This window comes from Jaculus jaculus, chromosome 11, assembly GCF_020740685.1.
Source record: "Jaculus jaculus isolate mJacJac1 chromosome 11, mJacJac1.mat.Y.cur, whole genome shotgun sequence".
Taxonomy (NCBI): Eukaryota; Metazoa; Chordata; class Mammalia; order Rodentia; family Dipodidae; genus Jaculus; species Jaculus jaculus.
The window spans coordinates 17,325,062-17,345,468 of NC_059112.1; the positions used below are offsets into that span (position 1 = coordinate 17,325,062).

The 20,407-nt window shown below is 44.0% G+C and overlaps 1 protein-coding gene across 9 annotated transcripts in view; it reads left to right on the top strand.

Moving 5' to 3' along the window:
- Positions 1 to 20,407, top strand: part of Fryl (FRY like transcription coactivator) — a 297,939-nt gene that overhangs the window by 180,996 nt on the left and 96,536 nt on the right. For all 9 annotated transcript variants that reach the window (XM_045130376.1, XM_045130379.1, XM_045130384.1 and 6 more), the window contains 10 exons: positions 238 to 324; positions 2,462 to 2,633; positions 3,800 to 3,932; positions 7,365 to 7,472; positions 11,545 to 11,782; positions 13,379 to 13,564; positions 14,200 to 14,286; positions 17,434 to 17,702; positions 18,075 to 18,270; positions 19,929 to 20,053. In XM_045130376.1, the coding sequence (XP_044986311.1) occupies positions 238 to 324; positions 2,462 to 2,633; positions 3,800 to 3,932; positions 7,365 to 7,472; positions 11,545 to 11,782; positions 13,379 to 13,564; positions 14,200 to 14,286; positions 17,434 to 17,702; positions 18,075 to 18,270; positions 19,929 to 20,053 (1,601 nt within the window). The remainder of the gene's footprint in view (positions 1 to 237; positions 325 to 2,461; positions 2,634 to 3,799; positions 3,933 to 7,364; positions 7,473 to 11,544; positions 11,783 to 13,378; positions 13,565 to 14,199; positions 14,287 to 17,433; positions 17,703 to 18,074; positions 18,271 to 19,928; positions 20,054 to 20,407) is intronic.

The window sequence follows — 20,407 nt, forward strand, 5'->3', positions numbered from 1 at the left end:
GACAAATGAGTGTTTAAAACATACTATTGGTTTCCTTAAACCACCTGATGTTAGGTAACGTTTTAAACTTATGTTAGCCTTAATTCATATGCATTTTCTTCTGTTATTCTGTGTGGACCTATTAAGGGGCAGAAAACTGTTTGTTACCAACATAACATATAATTCTTACATAATTTACACTTACCGATCTATACTAGACAGATAGCGATCTATTAATTGATTTGCTTTTTCCCCCAGGAACGTTTGGATTTTGCAATGAAAGAAATAATATTTGATCTTCTCAGTGTTGGAAAGTCTACTAAAACTTTCACCATTAATCCAGAGGTAAAAAAAAAATTATAATGTAGTGATATACTATTCGGTATGATTTATTTTCTTTGAGCAAAGTTTCTATAATCAGAACTCAGTTTAAATGTGAGCTCAGCCTCTAGGTATAGGTGTGATTTAGGGCTATTTCTTTCTTCCTTTTTCCTTCCTTTTTTTGTTTTTTTAAAACAATTTTTCTAATCCAGAGTATTCTCATGTTATTTATTTATTTATGACAGAAATAGCAAGAGAGAAAGAGCACACCAGGGACTCCTTTTTAACAAATATTTTTATTTATTTCTTTATTTATCTGACAGGGAAAGAGGGGGAGAGAGAGAAAAAATGGGCACTCCAGGGCCTGCAGCCACTGCAAACAAACTCCAGACACGTGCGCTCCCTTGTGCATCTGGCTAATGTGGGTCTTGGGGAATTGAACTTGGGTTCTTTGGCTTTGCAGGCAAATGCCTTAACCACTAAGCCATCCCCCCAGCCTCCCCCCTTTTTTTAAATGCATACCAGGGACTCTTGCTATTGCAAATGAAGTTCAGGTGCATGCATCACTTTGTGCATCTGGCCTTACATGGGCATAGGGAGCTGAAGTCAGGCCAACAGGTTTTGCAAGCAAGTGTTTTTAACCACTAAGCCGTATCTCCAGCCCATCTTTTTGACATCTAAAGTGTTAGGTCTTAGAAACTGAGTTCACAGGGAGATGCAGACATAAAATTCATTGGTAGTCTGGGGTTAGAGATATGTAAATGCATGTCCGTTATGTGGGAAGGAAGGCAGGTAATTCAAGGGTAGGTTGGTGGGGTCTGGTGAGATTGCTTAGTGGTTAAAGGTGATTGCTTACAAAGCCAGACGACCCAGGTTCACTTTCACAGTGCCCATGTAAAGCCAGATGCATAAAGTGGTTCATGTGTCTGGAGTTCATGTGCAGTGGCAGGAGGCCCTGGTGCACCCGTACTCATTCACTCTCTGCCTCTTTCTCTCTCAAATAAGCAGATAAATTTTAAAAATATAGGATTTTTAAAAATGTTTTATTTTTATTTATTTGCAAGGAGAGGTTAAAAAAAAAGAAGAAGAAGAAAGAGTGAGAGATTGGGCACACCAGGTCTCCTGCCCGTGCAGAGAAACTCCAGATGCATGTGTCACTTTATGCATCTGGCTTTACATGGGTCCTGGGGAACTGAACCTGGGTTGTTAGGCGTTTCAGGCAAGTGCCTTAACTACTGGTCCCTCCCCCGACTTGATGACTGTGGTACTGCTGAAAGACTCCAAGAGGATGTTTCGTGGCCGCTCACCAGGCAGACGTGTCTCAGAAGTGTGGGGCCAGGTGTTGATTCTGTTAAGATAGTTGAAAACAGGTAAGGGTCACAGAGTGTGTTCTGTGGAAAGACGAATACTGAGGATGAGAGAGAGAGGGCCAGGGAGATGGCTTAGCCGTTAAGGCATTTGCCTGCCAAGCCTAAGGACCCAGATTGGAGTCCCCCAATACCCACATAAGCCAGATGCACAAGGTGGCACTTGCATCTGGGGTTTGTTTGCAGCAGCTGGAGGCCCTGGAGTGCCCATTCTCTGTCTTTCTTTCTGTCTCTCTCTCTCAAAACAAGTAGGTGGTTTTTATTTGTGTTGTTGTTTTGTTATTTTAAGAGATGAGATTGATGGTTAACATTCCAGAAACATAGCAAGAATAACTGGGATTTCAAAAGCAGGGAGGCTGTCACCCCCTGGACTGTGACACTAGCAAAGGGGAGAAAGAACAAGGGTGGCTGTCAGTCGCTTGGTGGTGTTTGCAGAGAGAGATTGGGTTGATGGTTTTCTGTCAAGATGGGGTAAAGTAGACTCCTTAGCCAGGAGGTGGGAAGGGTCCCAAGGAGTCCAGGTTAGCTGTGGAAGCGTCTGGAAGGTTGCAGATGAGTCTTAGAGCTGAGGAGGGCTAGCTGGCCTCAGCAGTGAACGAGTGACCTCTGGGGATTTGAAATCACAGCCGACTCTAATGCATGGACCCGTTTACAAAGCCAGACAGAAAGATTCGTTCTCCTTCTGTCCTTCTTCCTCCCATCCCTCCCAGCGTTGTTTGATGAGATATTTCTAACATGAAAAAGAAAGATAATGTGTGGCCCCCGATTTCTTCCTTTTGGGACTGTCTTTGAAGAGGATGAACATAGGCCTCAGGGTCTTCCTTGTCATCGCCGACAGTTTGCAGCAGAAAGACGGCGAGCCTCCCATGCCAACCACGGGGGTTATTCTTCCCTCAGGAAACACTCTCCGGGTCAAGAAGATATTTCTCAATAAAACCTTGACAGATGAAGAGGCCAAAGTTATAGGTGAGTGCCGGCTGTGACAAATCAGCTGCTTTGGGAAGATTCTTTTGCACCTGCCTGTGATCAGATGAAAGATGTGTATGTTTGCCGAGTGTGTTGGCTTCAGCATACACGGTTATGCCTCGGGAGTACCCGTTTGTGGATCTTTGTACCTTCCTATCAAGAGGCTCCTCACACGCCGTGGGAAGTCCAGGGCTAGCCTGGGCTAGAGTGAGACCTGTCTCAAAACAAACAAATGCCAAGTCTTCTCACAGGATGCTCTTGACTGCATTTTATCCTTTCTTCCAATTAATTTGAGTTCTCTGCCTAATTTTATACAATATACTAACGCTGGTTATCAGGGAGCAGAACACACCACCATTGAAACACCTTTTTTTGACAGCACTAAGCTAATATTTATAGATCGGGAGGGCTTTATTTGGGTTTTAATGGCAGAGTCTCACTCTAGCCTGGGCTACCTGGAATTCACTGTGTAGTCCCAGGCTGGCCTCAAACTCACAACAGTCCTCCTACCTCTGCCTCCCCAGTGCTGGGATTAAAGGCATGTGTCACCATGACTGGCTCCTCATTTTTAAAAAATATTTTATTTATTTTCATTTATTCATTTGAGAGAGGGATAAAGAGGTAAACAAAGAAAAAGAAAAAGAATGGGCACACCCGGGTCGCTAGCCCTATTGCAGAAGAACTCCAGACACATATGTCACTATACAGCTGGCCTACATGGGTACTGGGGAATCGAACCTGGGTCCTTCGCTTTTGCAGGCAAGCACTTTAACCACTAAGCCATCTCTCCAGCCTCTCTCTCTTTTATTTTTTTCCAAGGTAGGGTCTCACTCTAGCCCAGGCTGACTGACCTAGAATTCATTATGTAGTCCCAGGGTGGCCCAAACTCATGGCCATCCTCCTATCAAGGTGTGTGCCACTAAGCCGGGTGTGGTGGCGCACGCCTTTAATCCCAGCACTCAGGAGGCAGAGGTAGGAGGATTGCCGTGAGTTCAAGGCCACCCTGAGACTCTATAGTGAATTCCAGGTCAGCCTGGGCTAGAGTGAGACCCTACCTTGAAAAATAAAAAAACAAAACAACAACAACAAAAAAAAAAAGGTGTGTGCCACCACACCTGGCCCTTACTCATTTTCTGACACCATAATAACTAAGGTTTTCCCCCTAGGAATGTCCGTTTACTATCCTCAAGTAAGAAAAGCGTTAGACAGCATCCTGCGGCACTTAGACAAAGAAGTCGGAAGGCCAATGTGCATGACAAGCGTGCAGATGTCCAATAAGGAGCCTGAGGATATGATTACGTATGTAGTGCCCGACTTCCCTTGTGCTGTTACTGTTTTCATGAATACATGGTTGATTCTCGCTCACCTGTTCCCTTGCTTTCTCTTTTAGAGTTCTCCTATGTTGCCATCTGCTACTGGTTTTGATTTTATTTAAGGTTTTTTGTTTTGTTTTGAGAGATAAGGAGGCAGAGTGAGAGAGAACGGGGCAGATAGAATGGACACGCCAGGGCAAACATACTCCAGACATATGGTCCACCCTGTGCACCTGGCTTATGCGGGTCTTAGGGAATCGAACCTAGGTCCTTAGGTTTCACAGACAAGTGCTTTAACCACTGGAGCTTCTCTCCCACCCAGCTGTAGGTTTTAATGTAAGGATTTCTTCCACAGACTTCATTTTTACTCAACGTTATGGAAACCTCATGTAGACAATCAATCAGCCTAGGTCCGAACCTTGTCTATTGTCAGGAACAAGGCCTTATGTTTTTCCATGAGTGATAAGTCCTGGATATCCCCAGACACATATGGGGAAATCAGTTTACTGAGTCAAATACGCAATGATAGAAAGAAGAGAGAAAAGAAAAGAAAGAGGAAAGGGAGAGGAAGGAAGGAAGGAATCCTGCCAATCTTAGCTCTTATAGTTTGTCTCCTTGAACTTGAGAACCCAGGGGGGAATGATGGATGGATGATGAGCTTTTAGAGCCAGTACCTCCTTCCACCTCACCTCCAAGTTGGTTGTCATGTGTCCTTCCCTCTGTCTCCTTGTTCTCAGGGGCACCCTCCTCGGGGTGTATTTTATGCCACCTGCTGCTGTTGTCTGCCAGAAAGTATCAAAAGGTCCCTCTGCCATCAGGGAGGCTTGCCAGTGTTAATATTTACATTAGAGGTCTGGGAATACCAGGTGGGATGTCTGTCTCTGAGTTACTTAATACCCATTTGTTTATACTGTTGTTTATTCTAATGTCCTAAGAGTTTGTTGAAGGTGAACATTTTCTCTGTGTGACTTCCTCTCGGATGTCTTCCTGTTTTCACTTCTCCCCCTAATGTCAACATGCTTGCTTTCAGTTCCTCTCTTCCTTACTCCACTGAGCACAGCACGGTCAGCGCTCCTGACCAACTTTGCTCCTGTAGCTCTGGTAATAAGCAATGTGAATTTCACTTCCATTGCACATTGATTTTGGTCTTTAACATAGAAAGTGCCCATTCAGTGATTAATAGATATGCAAGGACCCAGGTTTGATTCCCCAGTACCCATGTAAAGCAAGATGCACAAGGTGGCACATGCATCTGGAGTTTGTTTGAGCAGCCAAAGGCCCTGGCATGCACATTCTCTCCATCTCTTAAATATTTTTTAATATTTGTAACTTTTATTTATTTGAGAGGCAGGGGCAGGGGAGAGAGAATGGGTATGCCAAGGCCTTCAGCTGCTGCAAACGAACTCCAGACTCATGCACCACATTGTGCATCTGGCTTATATGGGTCCTGGGGAACTGAACCTGGGTTCTTTGTCTTTGCAAGCAAGTGCCTTAATCGCTATGCCATCTCTCCAGCTCCCAAAATAAAATATTTTTTTAAAGAATAGTATGTAAGGGAAGAGAAAGGAAGGGAGGAGGGTACTTAATAGGTTGGTATTGCATATATGTAAGTAGAATGGTTGAGATGGGGAGGTAATATGATGGAGAATGGAATTTCAAAGGAGAAAGCGGGGGGGGGTATTACCATGGGATATTTTTTATAATCATGGAAAATGTTAATAAAAATTGAGAAAAAAAGAATATTATGGATAAAGCAATAACTGAAAACTTTACCTTAAAATATAGACTAAAATAGAAACCAATTTATCAAGAGATTAGACATTTAAAATAAAATGCTGGGGTCCTGGAAAGATGGCTCAATGGCTGAAGGCACTTGCTTGCAAAGCCTGTCAGCCCAGGTTCTATTCACCAATACACATGTAATGCCAGATACACAAACTAGAGGATTCATTTGGACTTTGTTTTGTTTGAAGTGGCAAGATACCCTGGTACACCTATTCTCTCTCTCAAGTAAAAGAATGAAAATAAGGACTGGAGAGATGGCTTAGCAGTTAAGGCACTTGCTTACAAAGCCAAAGGACCAAGGTTCAATTCCCCAGGACCCATATAAGCCAGATGCACAAGGGGGCGCATGCTTCTGGAGTTCATTTGCAGTGGCTAGAGGCCCTGGCATACCTATTTTCTCTCTCTCTTTCTGCTTCTCTCTCTCTCAAATAAACAAATAAAAGTAAAATATAAAATAATAATGATGAATAAATAAAATTATTACGGGATGGTATGAAGTCACAGTAGAAGGATCGGTGATATAGCTCAGTGGTAGAGCCGCCGCCTCTGCTTACCATGTACAAGGCCTGAGTTACTTCCTTATCACCCTCTTCAGACACATGTAGAGTAGAATTTTGTCGTATTTAGTCTCTGCTTATGAAAAGCCAGGATTTAAAAAACTCAGAGCATTATATTGCATAAAATTTAAAACCATGTATTTGTATGTGCCTCACAAGAGGACAAGAACAAGCAGTATGAACAGTGATACATAAAAATATCTGATTGTAGGGCTGGAGAGATGGCTTAGTGGTTAAGCACTTGCCTGTGAAGCCTAAGGACCCTGGTTCAAGGCTCGATTCCCCAGGACCCACGTTAGCCAGATGCACAAGGGGGCGCACGCGTCTGGAGTTCGTTTGCAGTGGCTGGAAGCCCTGGTGCGCCCATTCTCTCCCTCCCCCCCACTTTCTTTCTTTCTCTCTCTCTCTCTCTGCATCCTTCTCTCTGTCACTTTCAAAGAAATAAATCAAAATAAACAAAAAAGTATTTTAAAATATCTGATTGTAAAGCCTTGTTAGGATAGGATATTAATTTCTTTAATTGGCTTCAAAGGACAATTAATATTTAGATATTTAATAATATCAACACTGGTATTTATAATAGTAACTAGTCTCTATTTATAAACATTTGTAGATGGGCAAACTATCAAAATATTTAATTAATATTAAAATAATTATTATAATTGCTGGAGAGATGGTTTAGAGGTTGAGGCGCTTGCCTGTGCAGCCTAAGAACCCAGGTTCAATTCTCCTGGACCCATGTAAGCCAGATACATAAGGTGACACATGTGTCTGGAGTTTACAGTGGCTAGAAGCCCTGGTGTGTCCATTTTCTTTCTGTCTCCCTCTCTCAAATAAATAAAATATTTTTGAAAACATAATTGCTCAGCTGATTTTCTACCTAGTAAAGGACATTGCTAGCTGCCCTTTTTTCCTGAACGATCAGTCTTCTGTCGCTTATGGGCGGATCAACATCTGCAGTGTGAACATGCTATGTTCATACTAAATGCCTTCCGTAACTACTTTTGCAAATGTGATTTCATTGTCCAGTATGTTCATTACACTTCCTTCTAAATCTTCTGGGGTCTCTTTTTCAGGGGAGAACGAAAACCCAAAATTGATTTGTTTAGAACTTGTATTGCTGCAATTCCAAGGTTAATCCCCGACGGCATGAGCAGAACTGACCTCATTGAGTTGCTGGCGAGGTGAGTGTGAGGTCTGCTTCTGCTGGGCTCGGCGCTGCCGAGGCAGCCACCCAGGCATCTTTGAAAATGTTTATTGGGGGGCTGGAGAGATGGGCTAGTGGTTGAAGCACTTGCCTGGGAAGCCTAAGAACGCTTGTTTGAATCTACAGGTCCCCGTATAGCCAGACACAAAAGTGATGCAAGTGTGCAATGTTGCTTGTTTGAACCTACAGGTCCACGTATAGCCAGACACAAAAGTGATGCAAGTGTGCAATGTTGCACAGGTGTACAAGGGGTGCACACGTCTGAAGTTAGTTCACAGTGGCTGGAAGGCCCTCATGCACCCATTCTCTCTCTCTCTCTCTTTCTTTGCCTCTTTCTCCCTGTCTCTCTCAAAAACAAAATAAAAACATTTTAAAAATTTAGGCTGGAGGGCTGGAGAGATGGCTTAGCGGTTAAGCACCTGCCTGTGAAGCCTAAGGACCCCGGTTCGAGGCTCGGTTCCCCAGGTCCCACGTTAGCCAGACGCACAAGGGGGCGCACGTGTCTGGAGTTCGTTTGCAGAGGCTGGAAGCCCTGGCGCGCCCATTCTCTCTCTCTCCCTCTATCTGTCTTTCTCTCTGTGTCTGTCGCTCATAAATAAAAAAAATGACCAAAAAAAAGTTTAGGCTGGAGAAATAGGTTAGTGGTTAAGGCACTTGCCTACAAAGCCAAAGGACCCAGGTTTGATTCCTCAGGGCCCACGTAAGCCAGATGCACAAGGTGGCGCATGCATCTGGAGTTTGTTTGCAGCAGCTAACAGCCCTGGCTTGCTCATTCTGTCTCTCTCCCTCCCTCTCTCTCTCTCCCCCCCTTCCTCCCCTTTTGCTGTCTCAAATAAATAAGTAACATAATGAATATGCATTTACTTGTGGGCAGGGGCACACGCGTGCCTCGGCGTGCATGTGCAGGTCAGAGAACAGCTTCGACGAGTCTGGATTCCACCTTGTTTGAGATGGTCTCTTGCAGCTGCAAATGAACTCCCAAACTTTGACAAATGCATGTCACACTAGCTGGCCCTCCAGCTTCTCATTCTCCTGACCCTACCTCCCCTCGTCATAGGGGCATTGGGATCACAGATGTATGTGTCACCCTGCATCCAGCTTCGTGTGGGTGCTGAAAAATCAAACCCTGGGCTGGCAGGCTTTGCAAGCAAGCACCTTTAACTGCTCTTCCATCATCTCCTGGGCCCCAGTAGAGACATTCTTAATTCTTTGGTTTACTTTCTTAGTTCCCACTTATTTTTTCTTTTAAAGATTGTATTAGTTATTTATTTATGTAAGAGAAAATGGGTGCTCCAGGACCTCTCGCCTCTGCAGATAAACTTGTTTTATTTTATTTACTTATTTGAGAAAGAGGCAGATAGAGAATGGGCATGCCAGAGCCTCTAGCCACTGCAAACGAACTCCAGATGCATGCCCTCCCTTGTGTATCTGGCTTACATGGGTCCTGGGGAATCAAACCGAGGTCCTTAGGCTTCCCAGGCAAATGCCTTAACCACTAAGCCATTTCCCCAGCCCCCATTTATTTTTAACTTCACATGTTCTTCTAGAGCTCCCTTTAAGTCCTTTTTTGCCATTTCCTAACTATCAGTAGTTTACTGGATTGATAAAATGAGTACCTCAATGTATGGGCCTCTCTAGCATATGACCCACCCAATTAGGATGGTGATCAGACCTCATTTTCACTGTTTATTTTTTGTTGTTGTTGATTTTGCTTTCCCTGTGGCAGAGCCTACAGTGTTCAGGTTATTAGCTCTTCCTCAGTAGGCATGATTAAACTCACTGTATTTCCCAGGCAGACCTGAATTTGTGATTCCTCCCAGGTACTTAGAATTAGATGCCTGTGCTGTCTCTTAATTTTTGCATGGATCCGGGTACATGCCCTTAATCTAAGCACTCAGGAGGCAGGGGTAGGAGAATCATGAGACCAGTACTCTACATGATGAGACTGTCTCCAAATAAAATAAATAACATAAAAATAGATGGTAGAGTTACAAAGTCTACGTCAGCATTCGGAATTGAAACTAACTATTTAAAACATTCTATCCTGGGAGACAGCAAATAGTGACTGTTAGTTCTACTTTGTCTCCTTTCCCCTCAGCTTAACACGCCCTGCACCTCTGTGTCAGGTGAACCAGCAAGGGGCATGTCCCACAGCCCACTAAAGGGCACTACATCTGAGACGGGGGGGGGGGGGGGGGGGGGCGTAGGGAGCCTCCGATGGAGCTCTGAACTGTGAACTGGGTCATCATTTACTAACTGGTGCATTTCAGTGTCCGCAAGATCCTAACATCTGTTCTCTCATCCCTTGCCCCTGTTGTTTGGAATTGTGACAGCTAACACCTCCTTACTTAAAAGGACAGGAAGAGGGCTGGTGAGATGGATCAGTGGTTAAGGCGCTTACCTTGCAAAGCCTAATAACCTGGGTTTGTGTCCCCAGTACCCACGTAAAGCCTGATGCACAAAGTGGCGTATGCCTCTAGAGTTTGTTGGCATTGACTGGAGGCCCCGGAACACCCATTTCCCCTCCCTCTCTCTCTGCTTGCAAATAAATCTGTTTTTGTTTTTTTCAAAGAAGAAAGCACGCAAAACTGAGACGTGTGTTATAAACTTGCAGGTGTCTATGAGGTCTCTGAGCAAGGTTCATTAATCTCCCACCTTTAATTAGCCAGGTCTCATTTCTACATAATGTGGGATTAACTCAGGCTGCATATATCCCAGGGAACACAGAAAGGTGTGAGAGATTTATTTATACTTCCATGGATTAAAGGGTTATGGAAACAACCTTCAAATTGGCATCCTGAAGCAGTGTCACTCTGCATTCGGGGGCGTTTCCTATGGGGTCACCTCCAGACATGGTACACCGGGCTCAAGAGCCTCAGTTGCCCTTGTTGGCTTACAGTGGGCTGACTGGGCTGTTGGCACCGTGTGGTTCACTCCCAGATCTGTGTGGCTATGACAATGTTCTCTTCAGCCTCGCTTTCTGGCTTGGTGAGGACCAATGTGTGATAGCCCCTTCTGACCCACCCAGTGTTCACCGAGTCATTGTGGGTCACTCTGTCTTGCCAGTTTCCCTTACATCCAGGTGTGCTGTATTTTAAACGTTACCTGCTCATTCATTCAGGCCATTTAAGTCTGATAACTGGGCTGGAGAGATGGCTTAGCGGTTAGGGCATTTGCCTGCAAAGCCAAAGGACCAAGGTTCAAGTCCCCAGTACCCACATAAGCCATATGTGTAAGGTGGCATGTATAACTGGAGTTCATTTGTGGTGGTTAGAGGCCCTGGCACACCCATTCTCTCTTATCTGCCTTTCTCTCTCTCTCTCTCTCTCTCTCAAATAAGTAAATAGATAACAAAAATGAAAAAAAAGTAATATATATTAAATCTGATCACTAAAATTATGTCCAAGGCCTTGAGTTATGTTGAAATCTTTCAACAGTTATTTTATGTATTTTATGTAGTGACCATATTCTGATTTTTTTAGGCTTTAATTCTCTGTGTGGCCTCATGTGTTGAGTTGACCCACTTTTTCTCATGCTTCAAGAATTATTCCTGTTGATCCCATCCTGATTTGTTTATTTTCTTCATAAAGAGCCATCTTATATTTAACTGTCGCCTCGGCTGCATGGAAAAAGTGACTTGGATAAGTCATGTCCTGTCCAGTAGAAACAAACAAATCTCAGTGCTCAGGCACTATGTGACTGAACGTAATTTTTATTGATTATATGGTAGCAGCTGAAGGTATTTTAAAAGTTGAAGTTTTAAATGGAATTCTGATGTCACCTTTATTCTAAGCCACAGTCTTTGCATTTAACCTGGACTTATTTTCCTGGATTAGAGTAAAAATACCAGCTAATATGAATAGATTCTTGTGGTAGTTTAACCAAATAGCTGAGTAACATAGGAGTGAATATCCAACATGAGTTCCTATCTGCATACTTTATATAAAACATTTAAGGGGGCATATTTTCCAGTCCCGAGCTTTAGGGTTCAGATGATAGAACCGTAGGAAGGGCCTTGAGGTGCGCTGATGGAATTTTGCTCCGGGCAGGCTGACGATTCACATGGACGAGGAGCTGCGCGCCCTGGCCTTCAACACGCTGCAGGCATTGATGCTTGATTTTCCAGACTGGCGGGAAGATGTTTTGTCGGGATTTGTTTATTTTATTGTTCGTGAAGTAACCGATGTCCATCCCACCCTTCTTGACAACGCTGTAAAGATGTTGGTACAATTAATAAATCAGTGGAAGCAAGCAGCCCAAATGCATCATAGAAACCAGGATTCCCAGGTACCACATTCTCTTGAGTTGTCCTTTTGTGTGCGTGATCAGTGGGCAATGACCAGTGATGATGTTAATTAACCTAGACTGACTTTCTCCGGCACTAAAATTTTGAATTAATTTCTGTTCATAATTCATTTGCATCATAGTTTTTCCTAACTCCTATATCATTCATTAAGTATTGGTGTCTAACCAGTTTAGGCTTCCTTGGGTAGTGATTCGATATTAATGATCATAGGGAGGGAGCACATTAGGGTATTTCCAATATCTTCACAACTTAATATGATAGAAAACTCTGATAGTCTTTTGATGTGGATTATTGAATTTTGGGGGCAAAGGGACCAGTGTTTGTGCCACATGTATACTGTCTGTGCTTTTTAACTAAAAAAGATGTTCATTGGGCTAGAGAGATGGCTTAGCGGTTAAGCGCTTGCCTGTGAAGCCTAAGGACCCCGGTTCAAGGCTCCATTCCCCAGGGCCCACAAGACGCACAAGGTGGCGCATGCATCTGGAGTTCATTTGCAGTGATTGGAGGGCCTGGCATGCCCATTCTCTCTCTCTCTCTCTCTCTCTCTCTCTCTGTCTCTCTTTCTCTCTTTCTCTGCCTCTTTCTCTATCTGTAACTCTCAAATAAATAAATAAAAATAAACAAAAAAAATTTTTTAAAGATGTTCATTTCTTTGATTTTTGATGACACTGGTTACGTCATAGAGCCTTGGATGTTTAGAGCTGGTCCACAGCCTCTAATGAACCTACAGCTCAGCAGGTGATAAGCTTCTGACACATTCCCAGGATATGCTGCACTGCTGGCCAGCGCCTTGAGCATATAGAACACAGTCCAGTGATCCCAGTTCAGTCTTCCATGAAGAAATGTTAGGCCAAGAGTGAGTCAACGGTGTCCACAAAGCTACGAGTTAGTACAAGGACAAAGGTTAGGTGGATAATTCCTATTCACACCTCAGAGGAATGCAGCGTTCCCTTGTGTATTAGGATTGACTGGATCTAGAGACCCATTCAGTTCCTAGGCAAAGGCTTTATCTCTGAACTCTGTCCTAAGACCGCCGTTTTCATTTTTTTTAATAATTTTTTATTTGTATTTACTTATTTGAAAGTGATAGAGAAAGAGGCAGGTAGAGAGAGAGAGAGAATGGGCGTGCCAGGGCCTCCAGCCACTGCAAACAAACTCCAGACGCATGCACCCCCTTGTGCATCTGGCTAACGTGGGACCTGGAGAATCGAGCCTCGAACCAGGGTCCTTAGGTTTCATAGGCAAGCGCTTAACCGCTAAGCCATCTCTCCAGCCCTCACTTTCCATTTTGAGACATGGTCTCACGGACCCACTCAGTATCCCAGGCTAGCCTTGAACTTGCGGTCCTCCTACTTCAGCATCCCATGTTTCTGGGGTGACAGTTCTGTGCCGACATACCCAGCATACACCGTAAGCTAAATACAACTTAAGTTGCATGAGCTGAGATGGGCTTGTCACCAAAATCTCTGTGCTTTCTTTTCCTCTCTACTCTTTTTGTTTTTTAAATGAATGTGTGTGTATGTATACGTATACGCTTCTTAATTTGATTTATTTTTGACTTGTCTTTATGTTTCAAGCATGGTGTAGCCAATGGGGCTAACCACTCCTCTCCTTTGGAAAGGAGCCCGTATTCCTCCGTGTTCCACGTGGTCGAAGGCTTTGCCCTTGTCATTCTCTGTAGCAGTCGACCCGCCACCAGAAGACTAGCCGTCAGTGTCCTTCGAGAAATACGGGCTTTATTTGCACTTTTGGAAATACCTAAGGTAGGAGTTCCAAAATACATACAATATACATACACACACACATATATATATTATATAATTTGAAAGAGAGAATGGATGCATCAGGGCTAACTGCCACTGTATACAAAATCTCAACGCAAGTGCCACTTTGTGCATCTGGCTTTATGTGAGTACTGGAGAATTAAACCTGGGCCAGCATGCTTTGCAAGAAAGTGCCTTTAACCATTGAGCCATCTCCCACCACTTTAAGGCAAGATTTCGTCATTTCATCTAATTGTCTAACAAAAGTGCTTAAAGACCACTTTTACCCTGTTTCTGTTATTAGCACGTAGGTATAACTTACTTTAAGACAGAGTCTGTCTGAGAGGACCTGAACACACCCCTCTGCCCTCAATCTGTTTGTAACAGAAACTTGTGAGAGTGAAGTTTTTTTTGTTTGTTTTCTTTTCTTTTGCAAGTAACCCAGGCTGACCTGCAATTTACTCTGTAGTCCCAAGGTGGCCTCAAACTCACATTGATCCTCCTACCTCTGCCTCCCAAATTCTGGGATTAAAGGCGTGTACCACCTCACCCACAAAAGTATTCAAAAATGTTACTCAGTGTCAGCTGCTTTCCTTGAATGCTAATTTTTTTCACTTGTGGTGTCTGTCTTCCAGGGTGAGGAGGAGTTAGCCATAGACGTGATGGACAGGCTGAGCCCATCCATTCTTGAGAGCTTCATCCATCTCACAGGGGCCGATCAGGTACGCACGCCTTCATCTTCTCAGCCTTGTGTTGGGACTAAAGGCTCATGTATACTCAGGCATGGTTTCATGTATGTACACGGGAATCTCCTGAACAAATGTAATACATGTGAAAGACTTTTTGAAACCTATGAAGTGTTTTAGAAGGAAACAATTGTGTTTATTTATTTATTTATTTATTTGGTTTTTCGAGGTAGGGTTTCACTCTAGCTCAGGCTGACCTGGAATTCACTGTGTAAGTGTCAGGGTGGCCTTGAACTCACAGCGATCCTCCTACCTCTGTGATTAAAGGTGTGTGCCACCATGCCTGGTGGAAACAAAATATTTTTAAATTAGTACTTGTTTATGCTCTGGCAAGTACTTATCTCCATAGAAGTAAGAATAATTTTACAATAAAATTCTAATCTTTCCAATCCAAGAAGCTGCCCTTAAGTGTAATGTCACTATTATTTGCCATTTATGACAGCATAGAACAGATAATATTCTTGATATAGTGATACTGGTTACAATCACATGGGGGAAAATATTGTTGAAAGTCAAAGAAAACCCTTGTACTTTGCTCTTCTGGTGAATATTGTTTGCTTTGTACTATGTGGTTAAGCACAATGGTTGGAGTATATATTCTAATGTTAAAAAGTTGAGAAAAGCTAGGCGTGGTGGCGCACACCTTTAATCCCAGCACTTGGGAGGCAGAGGTAGGAGGATCGCCGTGAGTTCGAGGCCACCCTGAGACTACATAGTGAATTCCAGATCAGCCTGGGCTAGAGAGAGACCCGACCTCGAAAAACCAAAAACAAAACAAAAAAAAAAAGTTGAGAAAAGCCAGGCGTGGTGGCGCACACCTTTAATCCCAGCACTCAGGAGGCAGAGGTTGGAGAATCACCGTGAGTTTGAAGACAGCCTGCGACTACATAGTGAATTCCTGGGCTAAAGTGAGACCCTACCTTAAAAAACAAACCAAAATTTGAGAAACACTTGTTAGTAAACACATTACAAAGAAAACCTGTGCTGCAAATTTCCCCTTCCCTCCCCCCATTCTCGTTCCTCTTCGTTTTCCATGCTTGGAACTGAATCCAGGCCTTTTCCAGGTGAATAGTCCCACTGAGCCACATCTTCCGTCCAACTTATGCAGACTTTTTATTAGCTGTGTTTAGAGGGGGAAAAAATCAAGATTCCAATGTTAATGTAGGAATAACTATAAAAATTTATGGTGTGAACTTTGATTCCAGCTCTTTTTGAGTCCATGGGCAAGATTTTTATCTGCTTCAGCCTGACACCTGTCTATTAGAAATACTCAGAGGCAGCCCACAACCCCATGCAGGCAGTAATAAAACCTTGTAAGCCTAAGAGATGATTAGAAGTCTTCACCAGCTCCAGGGAGATGGCGATAGACGTTGCGGACAGTCAAGACTCATCAAGATGGAAATCTAGAGGTTGCTGAGAGCTCAACACTCAGTAGACTCCTGACACACCTGTCAAGCCTCAGGGAACATTGAGGAAGAGGGTGTGGGAAAATTTTAAGAGCCACAGGGTGGGAAGGAGAATCCTGAGGCACTGCCCTTCCCCCCACTACAGAGGCTGCCTGCTGCATTCATAACCCCACAGGAGCACCCCTGAGAAGGCCAGCAGTGAAATGGGGACGGGGAAGGGGGAGATAAGATGATTATACAAGGGGAATGTGACCAACATGCAGTTTAGGCATATGGTAAAGTTCATAACTAATAAAGAATTAAAAGAATTCTGTTGAAAAAAAAAAAGAATTTTGTTTGAGGGCTGGAGAGATGGCTTAGCAGTTAAGGCATTTGCCTGGGAAGCCTAAGAACTCATGTTCAAATCTCCAGGTCCCACAAAGCCAGATGCACAGTGGTGCAAGTGCAGTGTCACACATGCGCCACAAGGGGGCAGACACACTGGAATTTGTTCACAGCAGGCTGAAGGTCCTGGTGCGCCCATTCTCTCTCCCTCTTTCTGTCTCTCAAAATTAAAATTTCTAAAATACGGGAATCTTGTTTGAAATCATTAAGCATGTATTTTGCAGGAACAGAGAGTGGCAGATGATCTCTAGTGCCTAAAATAGTGCTTGATGAATAAGAGACTCCAAAATCCCTGTCTCTTTTTTTGGTTTTTCGAGGTAGGGTTTCATTCTAGCTCAGGCTGACCAGGAATTCACTATGTGGTCTCAGGGTGGCCTCGAACTCACAGCAATCCTCCTACCTCTGCCTCCCGAGTGCTGTGATTAAAGGTGTGCGCCACCACACCTGGCTAAAGAGTTGGATATTTATATACCAATTACCTACCTAGTGATTCTTTTTTTGTTTGTTTGTTTGTTTTTGTTTTTGTTTTTATTTTTCAAGGTAGGGTCTCACCCTGGTCCAGGCTGACCTGGAATTAACTCTGTCATCTCAGGGTGGCCTTGAACTCATGGCAATCCTCCTACCTCTGCCTCCCGAGTACTGGGATTAAAGGCGTGTGCCACCACGCCCGGCTGACCTATTGATTCTTAATCTTCCTTTTCTTTTTTTGGTTTTTCAAGGTAGGGTCTCACTCTAACCCAGGCTGACCTGGAATTCACTATGGAGTCTCAGGGTGGTCTCAAACTCACATCAGTCCTCCTACCTCTGCCTCCCGAGTGCTAGTATTAAAGGCTTGCACCACCACACCTAGCTTTCTTAATTTTTTTTTAATATTTAAAAATATTTTATTTATTTGAGAGAGATAGAGAAATAGGCAGGTAGAGAGAGAATGCAACTGCAAACGAACTCCAGATGCTACCTTGTATATCTGTCCTAAGGAACTGAACCTGGATCTTTTGGCTTTGCAGGCAAGTACCATAAGTGCTAAGCCAGCCCCTTAATATCTCTCTCCCTCCCTCCCCCTCTCTCTCTCTCTCTCTCTCTCTCTCTCTCTCTCTCTCTCTCTCTCTCTCTTTGACATAGATCATTTTGGGAGTAATGAACACTATGAAATGTCTCTAGAAAAGCCCATGAAGGCAGGCAAAATGTCAGGAGTTCATTCCTCTGTCAGCCCTGCCTCACATTATCCTCTATTCTCAAATACACCAGCAGACCACCGCTCGTTTAAAGCAACTGCTGGGATAAAATTTGACAAGTTACTGAATGTGCAGTAACCACGTCTCGTTCTCTCTAGACTGCCTTGCTGTACTGCCCCAGCTCCGTAGACCTGCAGACATTAGCGGAGTGGAGTTCTTCCCCCATCAGCCACCAGTTTGACGTGATCAGCCCATCCCACATTTGGATATTTGCACACGTGACCCAGGGCCAGGACCCATGGGTCATCAGTCTCTCCAGCTTTTTAAAGCAAGAAAACCTTCCTAAACACTGCTCGACAGCTGTGAGCTACGCTTGGATGTTCGCGTACACAAGGTTGCAGTTACTGTCCCCTCAGGTTGACATCAAGTAAGTTCTTTGCCTAGTGAAGATTCAAAAATGTACAGATTTGTCCGCTTTCATCAGATGTAGTTTTGAAAACTGGGATATAATGGAAATTCTACAAATTGTGTGCTCTACTGTGTTTCCATCATAAGAGACAAATGGGGAGGAAGTTGTAAAGACCTGACACACGAGGCTGTTCCTTTCATCCGTTCAATCTCCCATGATGTTTGTATAAGACTTGATCCATTTCTATCTTTGGTCTTTTCACAAGGATCGAGTGCTACTAATGAACTAATCAGCCATCCCCACGAAGTTGGGAGCACCCTAGCCTTAGTTACATAAGTCAGTGCGGAAGGCCACGCGTGGCTTATAGCTGCCACTTCTCCTTTCTCCCAGCAGCCCCATCAATGCTAAGAAGGTGAATGCCACCACGAGCAGTGACTCCTACATCGGCCTGTGGCGGAACTACCTGATCCTGTGCTGCAGCGCAGCCACGTCCGCGGCGTCCTCGGCATGCCCAGGCTCCGTGAGGTGCTCCCCTCCCGAGACGCTGGCGTCCACCCCCGACAGTGGCTATGGCATTGATTCCAAAGTACGTCCATCGCGTCCCCCCCTAGGACCTCAGCGGCACCGTGAAGAGAATATTTTGCAACTTTCTTTTCTGGATGATAAGATAACTGGGTTTGTGTATGCTGACCAAGAGAAATGGTTACGAAATCCTGCCACTGTTTTTGTGGCTTCCTGATTAGAATTGATGGTACTGACAGATGTGTTCACTGGAGAAGGGGACCTGTGTCCATTGAATGCATCCTGCTGAATGGAGGGGACTGTATCGTATCTGCCTGTCCTATTGTACTTCCAGAGTTCTCAGGCATCTCCATGCCAAAAGGAGTCACTCCTTCATTCCTTGGTTTTACAAGATGTGGCCACTCATATACCCAAGGCTGCCCTGGCAGTTCCTAGGCCTGGCTGTTTTTTAAATTTTTTTTTGTTTATTTAATTTATTTATTTGAGTGCAGCAGACAAAGAGAGAAAGAGGCAGAGAGAGAGAGAGAGAATGGGCGCGCCAGGGCTTCCAGCCACTGCAAACGAACTCCAGACGCGTGCGCCCCCTTGTGCATCTGGCTAACGTGGGTCCTAGAGAATCAAGCCTCGAACCGGGGTCCTTAGGCTTCACAGGCAAGCGCTTAACCACTAAGCCATCTCTCCAGCCCAATCTGGCTGTTTTTTACGTATAACACTCCTACCTCAGCTTCCCAAGCACTGGGAGGTGCAGGTGTGAACTGCCGTGCCTGGCTCCCAAAGTGATCCCTGGATGATTAAATGCCTGTCTAGAACTTTCCTAGATCATGTAGTAATACAGTGGCTAGCTGAGAGGAACAGTTATATAGTTTTATGACATGACACAAAATGTAATGGTGTCATTGAAGGAAAGTTGAGACCAGGGCTTCAAACTTGCATACTGATAACCATTTCAGAAGTGATTCTATTCTACTCATGTTTACGGATGCCAAGCTATAGACTCTCTGACGAAGAGAGAGTGTAGCACATAGTAATAAATCTCTGTAAGAAAGTTCAGAGACCCACACACCTTCTGTTAGTAATCTGCAGTAATGCCATTGGACGAGCCATTTGTAGGCTCCTTATACCAAAGATGAAGTTTTTATTTTACTTATGTATTTATTTATTTGAGAGAGAGAGAAAGAAGGAAGGGAGGAGGAAAGGAAAGAAAGAGAGAAAGAAAGAGAAAAAGAGAGAATGGGTGCACCTCTGGCCACTGCAAATGAACTTAACGCATGCGACACCTTGTGCATCTAGTTTTATGTGGGTACCGTGGAATCAAATTTGAGACCTTTTTGGCTTTGTGGGCAAGTGCACTGGGAAATCTCTCCAGCCCCAAAGATGAGGATTTTTAAAAAATCTTTTGTTTGTTTATTATTTAAGAGAGAATAAGCACACTAGAGCATTCAGCCCATGCAAACAAACTCTAGACACATGTGCCACTTGTGCATCTGGCTTACATGGCTCCTGGGGAATCGAAGCTGGGTCTTTTGGCTTTGCAGGCAAGCTTTAACTGCTAAGCCATCTCTCCAGTCCCCAGAGATGAGTTTAAAAGTATGATCCGTTTAAGTGTTACCTGGCCATGGTTCTTTACAAAAGATCATTGGAATGTGAAGTTATTTAGTTGGGTATGGAACAATTAGTGGCTGCTGTAATACTTACAAGAAGTATAATATTTTTCTTCCCCAGATTATCGGCATCCCATCCCCTTCGTCCTTGTTTAAGCACATAGTTCCCATGATGCGCTCTGAGAGCATGGAAATCACAGAATCCCTGGTTCTAGGTCTTGGCAGGACCAACCCGGGAGCCTTTAGGTAAGAACCTGCTGTGTTTTCTCTGTGCAGTGGAGCGACGGATGTGTTTTTAAGGAAGTTGTAGTTGAATCAAGCAGAGGACTTGTTTAAGATAGTTGTATTCCAGCCCAGCATCTCCAGCCAGGGAAAAAGTCAAACAGTGCATATAAGCTTTTATGTTCTCTTTTTTTATGGAAAAAACTCAGACTTACCCTCCCTTCCTCACAGAATCATTTTCTTTTTTTTTTTTTTTTTTGGTTATAGGATGGGCCCCAGCGCTTCCCACATGCACACTTTGACCACTGCTATCTCCCCATCCAGCCAAGTTGTTATGAAAATCAACATTTCTGGTTTAGAATATATTCTACAACTTAC